The 11,689-nt window shown below is 45.4% G+C and overlaps 1 protein-coding gene across 2 annotated transcripts; it reads right to left on the reverse strand.

The window, feature by feature from the left end:
* Nucleotides 1-59: 59 nt before the first annotated feature.
* On the reverse strand, nucleotides 60-9,339 carry LOC112874229. Of its 2 annotated transcripts, XM_025937436.1 has the most exons (8): nucleotides 9,100-9,339; nucleotides 5,137-7,592; nucleotides 4,902-5,020; nucleotides 2,598-4,310; nucleotides 2,379-2,427; nucleotides 2,052-2,293; nucleotides 1,698-1,802; nucleotides 679-907 (listed from the first exon to the last, which is right to left on the reverse strand). In XM_025937436.1, the coding sequence occupies exons 2-8, from the start codon at nucleotides 7,354-7,356 to the stop codon at nucleotides 679-681; spliced, it is 4,677 nt and encodes a 1,558-aa protein (XP_025793221.1). In that variant the 5' UTR covers nucleotides 7,357-7,592; nucleotides 9,100-9,339. The 2 variants fall into 2 exon arrangements, with proteins under 2 accessions (XP_025793220.1, XP_025793221.1); XM_025937435.1 differs by lacking the exon at nucleotides 9,100-9,339 and having other exon boundaries at nucleotides 60-907; nucleotides 5,137-7,356.
* Between the last annotated feature and the right edge of the window lie 2,350 nt (nucleotides 9,340-11,689).

Raw genomic sequence — 11,689 nt, forward strand, 5'->3', positions numbered from 1 at the left:
AGCTATTCTATGACAGCCTCAGCATAGACAGATGGAGACATGAAACACAATACGAGAAGTAAAATATTACCTCAGGAATATTGGCACTTTAAATTTACAAGAACCCGTTAGCGTTTAAACATCACGGGTGCACAAGTTACAAGAATTTCCAAGCACTTTACCCGCCACTTGTTCCATGAATGCTTTCAGCACTACATAAAACTAGTAATTAACTGCTGACTAACAGGGGTGGTCAGTTAGATTGGACACACTAGCCAATTTGCATCCCATCCTAAAGGAACCAAAGAACCCAGAGAAAGGCTCACATTATTATTTCCACTCTAGCCTGCCAACATGGATTTCTTAGAAAGATTGACAAATAGTGAAGAAATCCGCTAGATGTGCTAAGCTAGTGAGCATGGACTTCTCTAACAAATTCTGAAGCTAATTACTCGTCATCAGAGAAAAATGATGGGAGATCCACAGTTTTTTCCTTGACTTTCCACAATATACAGGGACCTATACTTGATATATGGGACAACAACAGCCAGCACTGAGTTGATCGGCTGGAACACGTCCCTTGGCCTCTTCGTGGTATTCTTCTGTTCGGCCATGCTTTGGCATGGGATAAGGAGCACTGGGATTCACAGGGCACCCAAGATCATCTGAGCGGCTAGGAAACAATGGAAGATCATTCCACTAAAGTGACAAACAGTACACCCCTTCAGGAAGATTTCCGGGAACTGCAAACGACATGACATGTCTTTCAGGAAAAATTCTACGAGGAGTCATTTCTGAAGCTGATGACCCCTCGACTGCTGCTGCATGGTTCCGGCCATGAAATCTTCCCAAACGATTTACAATAGAAATTCTCTCCAAATCTTGGCACTCCAGTTGCACATCTAGCATTGAAGCCCTCTTGTTCAAGCTGCAGCAAGGGCAAATTGCGTTGATAAAAGAAACTTGAGCTAAATGTCGATGTATCAACATGAAACTAATTTAGGAATTCTCCAACGGATACAAAGTGCAACAGTTAGTTATCCCAAGAGCAGTGGGAACTGGCGTCAAGTGCTTGAAATACATATCAAGAAATGCCAACCAAGACGCTAAAGTCTATGCAACTTACATCTGCATGAAAAATTAATTGATTAACTAGTCAACTGTAAAAACCTTTCGAGGTGCTACTTTTATTGCCATTAAGCTTCAGTTTGGGTGCTAAAGTAACATGAAAATTCTGTGGGAAAGCCGAAGTTTTAGTATGAGGTATTACAGAATCCTTGGAAATTTCAGCCCAAAGCTAAAAGTATGAGAAGAAAAGAAGTAGTTATTAGTATAATGTGTCTGTTAGTTTTTTTCCTTTTGATTTACTATTTGCCACAATTTTTCCATTTGAACTCAAATGCTACTGACAGAGCCGAAAGCAAATCCAGCATAATGATTTGGTGCCGAAAGTGATAGCACAATGCAGCCTGAACAGTGATTGCACTTGATTCCTTCAAAATTTCAACTTAAATAAATGGTGTTTCAACTCTTCAAGGTCTCAATCCAAGGCTGCAAGAAATTCAAGCAGTAATATTGTGCTGCCAGAAATTCCAAGCAGTCAATGGGATGTAACAGAACAGGCTTCTTAAAAACGAATGCATCAAAGCAGTAATGTTGAGGAAAGTTAAAGAATCATATGCCACAGAGAACCATGACAGTCATTAGCCATCTCGTACCTTATAAAGTCATTTTCCATCTTCCGGATTCTTCCAACAAAGACTTCCACGGCCTTTGACACTTTGTCTTCCATTTTCTTGGCACTCGTCATTTGTTCAGATGGGCTAGTCCATGATGAAGTAAAATTAGAAAAATGAATAGTGGAACAATAAGGGCTTGTTCAGTTAATCCCCTCCACAAGGGGATTGGGAGGGATTGGAGGGGATTGAGGGGAATTTTGACTTGTTGGAGATTTAATCCCTCCCATCTCGGGAATAACCGAACAAGGCCTAAGGTGGTCCAAATAAGCTCGCCCTTCATGCTTACTAGGGTAAAAGTGCATAACAATAAGCATTCATTTCAGGGGTACTTACTTATTTTCATCGTCCACAGGAGAGCAAGAGTTATATGATGATGATGATGCCATGCTGCATGCATCCCTTAGTGTCAACATTGATAGAGTGTATGTCGCACTTTCGTAAGCGGATACAGCTTCTGCTCTGAGAATGGCTGATGGTATAGCAGGGAGAAGTTGCTGAATCAACTGGGTTGTCAAAATTAGCCTCTTCCGCGGTAAATAATTAAGAGGAGCATCCTCAAGAGTTTCTGCCTCATCCTGTTCCAGAAATTAGTTCAGCATCAAGATTAATCTCTTTTAACCAATATGCACAAGAACTGACAAACAGTAAAGCTGTACTAACCTTCTCGATTAACCTATTAGCTGCCCAAGCCCAATCCATCTCATATGTGCTGTGGTAAAGGTTTTCATGTTTGTAAGCAACATAAGAACCGTATAAATGGGGAAAAAAAATCAAGAAGCAAAGACAAGGGGAAGTCACAGGAACTAGTGATAACATGTAGTGACTTAAACATGGAATACGTCAAAATGGACCTGCAGCACAGCAAGGTAGAATGTTTACCTGATGCTCCTCAATTTTTGTGGGCTCTCAATTATTTTATGCCAAGAAACAAGCGTGGACTCCATAGCTTTACGCTTCTTAGGCCTTCTCATCATTGAAGATGCTTTTACATTGGAAGGAACCAAAGCATCCATTTTTGTTGATGGGAGATGATGCACAGGCCTAACAGATTGGCCAGATTCAACTCTATTTTCAGCAGAGTTATTATTGTCATTATTCCAAGAAGCTTTTTGAAAATTATATGGCAAAGCTGTGGTCTTCTGTGCGTTGAGCATTGCGACACTCTGACCATTTCTGTAGTTCCCGTAATGCCCAAACCAAGAAGGTGCCATTTGAGGGTTTATCCTCGGTCTCTCACTTCTTTCAACAGAATTTGATGCTGCGCTTGTGCCAATGGGCTGTACCTGATTTTGACTATCATTCTGTGCAGTAACCGAACCATGAGATAGACGCTCTCCAGAAGGAAGCTGAGAAGGCACATTAGGATTTCTCTCCTCACTTCTTGAAGCAAAACTCAGCATTTTCATGTCTGAAGGGAATGACCCTGGGACGCCAGGGCTTCCAATGTTATCCGCAGACGATTTGGTTGAGTTATTGGCTACATGAGCAAACCTTTGGCCGGACTTCCAGTCAATCTGTGAAGCATCAGAACCAACATCAGGTCTCATTGTCTTTCCAGTAGAACTGCCTGGATCAATATCAGTATGCCTCAAGGCTTGCATTTGATGCAGAAGAGAGTAATTTTGCTGCTGAATGTTTGAAGGTGCTGGGCTTCCATGTAACACAATGCCACCACTATTATTAGCACTATTGTAGGAAGCATTCATGGCCTGAAAATTAGCTCCTGGGTTCTCCCCGTGTTTACCACCCATGATGCCTTGCTGACGCAACTGTGCAAAGGATGAAACAGGATTGACAAAATTTCCATCGGAAGAAGGCTTCTGCAAAGATTCATTCCCTCCGGATAGAGTAGCTCCAGTCGACTCAAAGTTTGCCTTCTGAGAAGATGCTAACCCTGCATCACTGTCAACAGCTTGCTTCGAATCTTGATTCTGCGAGTTCGCTGAAGTTGTCACAATATCTGACGGAGTTGATGCTTTTTGCCCTTGATCATCTGTCCTCTGAGAGCTCCATAAGTTGGAAGTTGTAGCATTATTTGGAAACATCATAGACTGGAGGATATTGGGTGTAATCTTGTTAGCTTGCATACCAGCTAGACGCTGTGCTGATATATTTGTCCATACATTCTTGAACACAGTTGCAGAGCTACCTTGCTGAGGCTGCTGTAGCATGGGTGCAGGACCAGATCTATCATCTGTCGCAGGATACTGCTGGCCTGAACTTAACTGGGGAAAACGCCCAATTGGCTGCCCAGTGTTTTCTGTTTCTGAAGTGTGAAATGGTGAAGATTGAGAGTTTGTATGCGGAGACGTCAAAGACTGGCTAGGGGTGGAAGGTAGCTGTGAACGGTCATCCTCCTGTGCTGAGTGGTCAGGTTGCTTGGCATCAACATTAGTCTGACCAGACCATAAATTACCCGAATTTGATTGCCGTTGGGATGGTGGTGCCAATCTCAACCCAAATCCTTGCAAAGAAGGATGGTTCGGTTGTTGCTGGGCAGAAACAATGCCGAGAGAATTGTTGGGCACTTCAGCAACTGCATTGCTGTTTCTTGAGTTGTCCACCTTATGAAGAAGCTGAAGCATATGTTGACTACAGAAAATACATATTCATCAGGCTCCTCATGGATAAATTCAAGCATGCTATGTAGGGATGCAAGTGGGTATCCAATGGTGTTTTATGGGTCAACTAAATAATTACGATGGCATGCCATCCTAGTTCATTTCTCCTAAATTAATTACGCACAATGCCATCCTAGTTCATTTTATCAAGTTTTTGGGTCGACCCAATGACCCAAAATAAATATAACTTGCATCCCTAATGCTATGGCTATAGAGAAGAATGCTGAAAGGACTAGTTATGCCTAGAAAGAACTCCTATAGAAAAACAGATGGCTACTAAAGACTGCAAAACCTCCCAGTGGAATACAAATTACGAATATCTCATGTTGTACATCCACTAAGATTATGGGCTGCTGGTTAATAGGTGACAGTGCCGCAGACATTTCAGTTAACATTTCCAGTGCTAATGGGTTCCAAATAGCCTATTAATACAAGTCGGTTCATCATTAAATAGAATTAAATGCAGCTGTGCAGTAAATGAAGCAGGAACTGATACCTCACATTCTCAACTGGTTAAAAATTTATTAAGGAATCACATAGTTCAAATCGTTAAATGAAGTACCTGTTTTGAACAGCTCTGTTCTGAGACAGACCCGTGTCAGTTCCTCCAAAATGTAATGCACTGGAGCTGTTAGGGAGACCATGTCGAGATTGAAGTTGCTCTTGTGCCATCATCATTTTCTAGAAACAAGACAATTGCCTCATGAATAAGAATTGCAAGCTTGGGTAACGAAACTGAAGAGAATGAACAAAAACACCAGTCATATCCATCATGGAGATGAAATAGGACAACGTACCTCACTTACTGAAGGCATATTATTGGAGACATGGGAGTTTGTGCCAAAATGATGCTGCATATTATTTCGCATCTGATGCGACTGAGGTGGAAACAGACTATTTGACATTGGATTGCCTGGAGAAGTGCCAATGTTCATTCCAGAGGTCCCCATAGCACGGTTCTGCAACATGTAAGATGCCATTGCTTGCTGACTGGACTGACTTACGTTTTCGGATTCCTTCCCAGAAAAGACAGAATGCCTCCTGGGAGCAGAATCGCTTGTTATGTGTTGTCCATGGTTTAAAACATGTGCTTGCCTTTCGTTTGGGGTTGTATTTAGATATTCCTGGTTGAAATCGCCTGTTCTTTGGTCTGCACTTTTTCCTGGTGACTCGGAGGTCTCTGGAACCCTATGTCCCATATTGCGGTTCATTCCAGCTTGCTCACCACTCCGGCCAGTGATCATCTGATAATGATCCTGAGTCATCATTGGAATATTTGAGCCCATCATTCTAATATTTTTACCATCTGAACTTTCATTTGGTATTTGTGCAGTGCTTATATCAGACTTCCTCTGCTGAAGTCTCTGGACTGAATTTGCATTACCTCCACTTGATTTCCAAGAGTTCTCATTGCTATTAAAGACATTTTGGGTACCACTCATGTCTTGTCCAAGTGCATTGTTGGCTTTCCAGTCATTTTGGTTGTTACTTGACTCTCTGTTGATGTTGTGATCAGCTGTATTTTGTTGTGACATCCAAAATCCATGTGCACCAGGTGGTGTAGCATGTGCACCAGTTGACTGCAAACTATTTCTTAGCAGTTCAGATTTCTGATGCGCCCAAAGTCCATTTGCTAGGTGCGCCTGTTCTTGTCTACCATCAGATTGAGCTTGTTTTAAGTTCTGCTGAAAGTATCCATTGTTGACTTCTGAAGCTGATTGGTGATTGTTAACAGAAGCACTAGGAGATTCATGAGGCATCTGGTCCCTTCGCTCATAGGGTGTTCTCATGGCATGCTGAAAACTGGCAAGATTTGGGTTATTCATTGTTCCGTCAGCATAGCTGGATGGTGGTGGAGGGCGTGCATTTTCTATGTTTGCTCCACTTAATCCAGCAAGCTTATTCTCGTCACGGCCTGACAATGAATTGTTAGCCATTATTTGCTCAGCTTTATGGAAGCTCAAGCCACTCCACTCTTCCTTGGGACTATTTTCACTGGTTGTAGACTGCAGAGCTTCCTGCATCAGGGCACTCCAGCTACCACTCTGTAGAGATGAGAAAGCACCACCATAGTTATCATTGTCCAAAGAATTACCATTATCATTGTCACCCCTCAACAAAGCTCCCCAGTTGCTATCCTCATCGTTCCCAAATAAGATTTTCTCCTCAGTAGGGTCAAGGCTAGCCCTACCACTTGCTTGCCCTACCTGCATTGCTGATTTCTCTTGCACACCCACTTGAAGCTCAACTTGGTTTGGGCTACTATGAAAATCTTGAGTTTGAAAACCATGTTGTAGATGATTCATTGTAACCAGACTGCCTGCCTTGATATTATCACTTTGATTTTGCATTGGATTGTTACTTAAGAAACCCCCTTTTCCACGAAAACTCTGCATCAAACTGGAGGCACCTTGCAGGTGAAGACCATGATCATTCATTGAAGAGTTGAATGGCCTAGATGTCTTTTCAGACTGATCTGGACCTACCCTTGCCATTGCACTCTGAGAATCAGCAGGAATCCCTAAAAACTGGGAGTACTGGTTTCCAGACCCCCTGCTGCTGGTGGCATGCATTGGATAAAAAGTTTGGTCCACTTGGTGGGTAGCTAATCCCATTGGCCTCATCGATTGATTCTGAGCATTCGCAAACATTGAACCATTAATGAAATTGCCCACACCAGGAGCACCAACAATCTGATCCCAATTTGCGCTACCATTATTCAACATTTGAGAGTTGCTTGTCAAACTTGGGTCACCAGTAGTAAAATTATGTGGCCATGCAGAATTCATGGACTCATTGTTGGTCATTTCATTTGACATTGTCGACAATTGATCAGCAGGCAGTGGTTTTGCAGGGGCATGAAACTGTCCAAAAGAGGGCTGCATCCTGGCCCCATGATCAGACTGCTGTAATTGTTGCTGCCTCTGAAACTCCTGCAATTGCTTGTACATCATCTGCTGTTGCCACATCTGAAAATCATTATCACCCGCATGCTGAGTAGGGTGAAACTGTGACATTCCTGGAGTGTCCCTATAAGGGTCTAATGCCCGTGAAAGAGTGGCCTGATTGCAGTGGATAGATCCCAAACTTTCATATCATATAGAACTATAAGCAGCTTTTAATCACGTTGCTTCTATGCTGAGGAAGATAGACCCACAACTACACTGCCCAGAAGTTCACCCTGGGCTGGTAAAAGTATAAATTCAAGCTGCACGCGATCTGAAGTAGTGTCGGTCCTTTATGCCTCCAGAGACTGCAAATGTTGAAGAATCATTGCATCAGCCGGTTTTTTAAATGTAACGAAAACCATATTCTGGTTTACATAAATTCAACTTAATTTAAGATAACTCCACAAGAGCATAAGATAAAATGCTATAGCTTAAGATAAACAATTCAAGTTCCCAATCCTAAATCAACAGCAAAGTGGATCTTCTCTCACTTAAAACTTAGAAGCATAGCCAATAGAGAAATTGCTTCAATGCAGGTGCACACAAAAGCGCACACAGATCAGATGCGAACGTTCATGAAAATGTGCAGTGGTGGTACTCCAGTTGGAGAAAATATGCAGTGGTACAACTCCAGTTGGAACAATGAGATTATGATTTGGATATTTAAAAGATGTTTTAACTGATGTTGTCAATTAAGCTATTGGCAAGTGAAGGAAATTGGCTCATACTCCAGTAGTAAGCAACTCATGAGCAACTTGAGTATCCTAGAGCTCCTCATCAAGACTGGTGACCATACTTCAGGAACAGGGATGAAGAATTGATATGACAAGAGCACAATAAAATCTAGCATGTTCATGATTAACATAGATAAAAGGCATCCGTGACATGCCAAAACTCTAGAAAACTGAATTAGCAACCAAATGTCAAACAAAACTACCCATATGACCAAAACAGAGAATGGAACACCCGTGCAGCATGACAGCTACATCCGAGGGTTTCAAAAACACAAAAGGAAACTACAAATCACAATAACCTCGATGGACTACACTTGACCCCCATTACCCTTTGTGCACAAAATTAAGTAAATACAAGAGAAAGTGTAGTTGGAAAATGTCAAAATAGCAGACAAAAATCACTCCATACACTTGCTAAGGCCAAAGATCCAGCCTTTTCGTCCATAAACACGGGATGCAGCTGGCTAAAGCTTCGAAGACGAAGAAGAAACAGCAAGGAAGCAGATTGAACGCTGCCACGTCCACTAGACGAAACATTAAGAGCTCAAAGTTCAAAGGAGTCGTGGAAAAAAGAGGTCCGTGAAAAAAAAATAGGGGAAAACAGGAACAAAGCGTGCCGCATCTACAGAGGCATCCCTAAATCCCCACGCTTCCTCCCCACTGGGAGACGACCAAATCCCGGCGCTCGCAGCAAGGAGCAGCTCAAGCTAAGCAAGCTTCAACGCTCCAGGAGACACCTTTGGCCAGAACTTCAGCTCGGGGACCTGAACCCCAAGCTTGAATCCACCAAACCCCAGTCCGTCCCGCACAAATTACCCACTGAAACCTAAAATTTAGTGTCCGGTCGAGCACCTGCGACCAAAACACCGGGAGATCGAGCAGCACTGAGCTCCCAATTTCCCCACCCACACAGATCCCCCGGGCAAAAAGCCCAAAGCATTCGCCCCCTAAAAAAAATCCCCAAACCCGATCACAGCACGAGCCCTCCGCGCGAGCCCCTTCCCGCCCGATTCGCCCCCTGCAAACGCGCACCCGAGGAGGGACCCCGCGAATTCCGGCCCGATTCGGGCGGACCTACCTCGATCAGCGCGGCCTCGGCGCGACGGCGTCTGGATCGGGATCGGCGGCGCGGCGCGGCCCCGGCGCTCCCGCGTCCTCCCGTGGCGGTGCGGAAGCTAGGGTTAGGGTTTCCCGCGGCGGAATGGCGCGGGTCTCGAGCTCCGGAACGCGAGCGAGCCAGGAGAGAGAGAGAGAGAGAGAGCGAGCGCGCAGCCGAAGCGAGAGGAGAGAGAGCGCTACAAAGCTGTAGCTCGGGGAGGTGGGGGTGCAAGATAGAGCGTGGCGTACTGGCCCTGCGAAGGTTTCAACGAAGGCGCCTCCGGCCCGGTTCGGCGGGTGGGCCCGGTTCGGCCTGGACCGGGAGCGGGTGATCCCCGCCGTTGGTTTGCGTTTGGCGGGGGCGTGGGCGGCCGGATCGGGAGGGCGGGGCTGACGGCGTTAGGGGAGGAAAGGGACGGGAGGATGGGGGTGGTGGGGGTAGGAAAGAGAGGAGTGAGAGCCATCGGGATGCGAGCCCGCGGGTAAAGTGGTGAGTAAATGAGGGGCCCGGTTGGTTTTACTTTTAAAAGAGGGGAGGTTGTTTGATGGTGCCGAACATGTAAAACATTGCATTTTACTGTGCTCGCTGTATACGGAGATTTGGTACGGTAAAAAATATTTCATGTTCAGGGCAGGATGGCCTCTATCGTGTGCGTTTGACCATAAACTGTATTATATGCAGTGTGTATGTACATATTAATATATAATCCAACAAAATTAAGAGGTGATAGGCACATCATTTCTTCTTCATTGAAAAATTATGAAAGTACCCCCTCCAGTTACTATCAGTTGATGTTAGGACAAAAAAATACAGCTACTATCTAGTTTTTAAAGAAACGTCAAGAAAATGTGGCCGGAGGGAGTATCTTTTAAGACAAAATCTTTTTACAATAAACATGCATATATAATAAATTACTCCCTCCATTCCAAAATTTAGTTCGTTTTGACTTTTCTAGATTCATAGATTTTAATATATACGTAGACATATATTATATTTAGATGCATAGCAAATTCTATTATCGGTGTTTCAATTACCGGTTAGTAATTTGCGCCGCGCTTCTCAGTGGCTCGATGGCTAACAATCGAAGGTAAGGATTTAGACTGGTTTGGGCAAATGCCCTACCGTCCAGTATGGGGTGGCTCGCTTCCTGTTCCTCACGTTCGAATATTGGTTGCTTACAACGGGGTGTTTGCAAGTAGTGTGCGCGCGAGTTGTGTTACTCTATCCTCAAGAAGCGGCCCAGCTCCGCGTTATATACATGGTGGGCTGGGCTTACATTGCGTGAGAGAGAGGGTGTGTCTTCCCCCGGCGTCGGCTACCCTATACATGTCTAGTCCAGGGCCCACTTCCGATCGTGCTCCGCCACTTGCCGAAATCAAATCCTGTTCACCTGGTCCGCGGCGCCGTCCAACACATCCTTTGCCTCGTTCTCCATCCCTGTGCCAGGGGATGGCGCCGTCGTCCTCATGCCCCGCCGCCCGATGCGCTGGGGGTGGGCCTCTCACCGAGCTGGCAGGCTCCCGCCTCCCCCTTGCTGGTCGGGAGGTCGGGCGCCCGGGCTTCGATGTTCGCGGGCTCTCGGTGGGGCCCGCTAGCTCGGCAGGCCTACCTCCCCTGTGCCTAATAGCGGAGGGTGACCCGTTACGATCCACCACGTTGAACTGACGGAGAGGTGGGGCGGCCGGCATGTCCGCCGGTCGCGATGTCATGATGGCCCGTTGGACCTGGGGTCTCCTGCCGGTCCTCTAGTCCATAGGCGGCACCCCTACCCTGGCAGTCCGGGGAGGGATACACGCATGTCCCATCATATCTTGGGGAGTTAAGGCCCCCCGCGCCTTCCCCAGGTGTGCCTGCGCCCAGGGCTCCCTGTCGAGGCCGGTTCGTCCCTCCCGGCCCCGCCACGGGGTGAGGGGTCGGGGAGGCGCCATGTGGCCTTCGCCTGGCTACTTCTCGGCCAGGGGGCTTCTCTTTGCCGCTGGGCCTGTACCGGTTGCATTCAGCACTCCACCGGGTTGTGCCGCCTGATGGCACCTTGCTAATCCCCGCTTAGGCCCTTGAGGGCCGCTATTTGGGGTACCGGTTACCGGTGACCCCATCACCTATAAATCTAAAAAAGGCAAAACGAACTACATTTTGGAACGAAGAGAGTACATAGTTTGAAGTTGTAAGATAATTTTGCTAGATTCCTCATTAAAAAGTACTGTACTTCCATAATATGTAGTTATCTTTATTTGAAATGTCGTATCCTTAGCCTAATGTTTAGTCAATTTTTGTCTTGTAGGCCATGCCAAAATTCTGAGACAAGAGGGAGTACATAGTGAAGTTATGTTCATATGTTCATGGGATTAGCCCATTTCCAACTGCTCTACTCTGTGTGTAGAGTTCTTGGAGCTTTCCCAAGCCTGCTTGGGTAAGAAGGTGCATGAACAAATCAACTCATTGAACAGAACACGAATCATGTATCCATACTACTCTGTGTTTCATGATCAGTGCCCTATTCACTAAGTTTATTATGATGGCAATTGGACGTGACTTTGAGGCTTGATGATTTTTAGGCGGGTAGTGGATG

This window comes from Panicum hallii, chromosome 9 (assembly GCF_002211085.1).
Source record: "Panicum hallii strain FIL2 chromosome 9, PHallii_v3.1, whole genome shotgun sequence".
Classification (NCBI taxonomy): domain Eukaryota; kingdom Viridiplantae; phylum Streptophyta; class Magnoliopsida; order Poales; family Poaceae; genus Panicum; species Panicum hallii.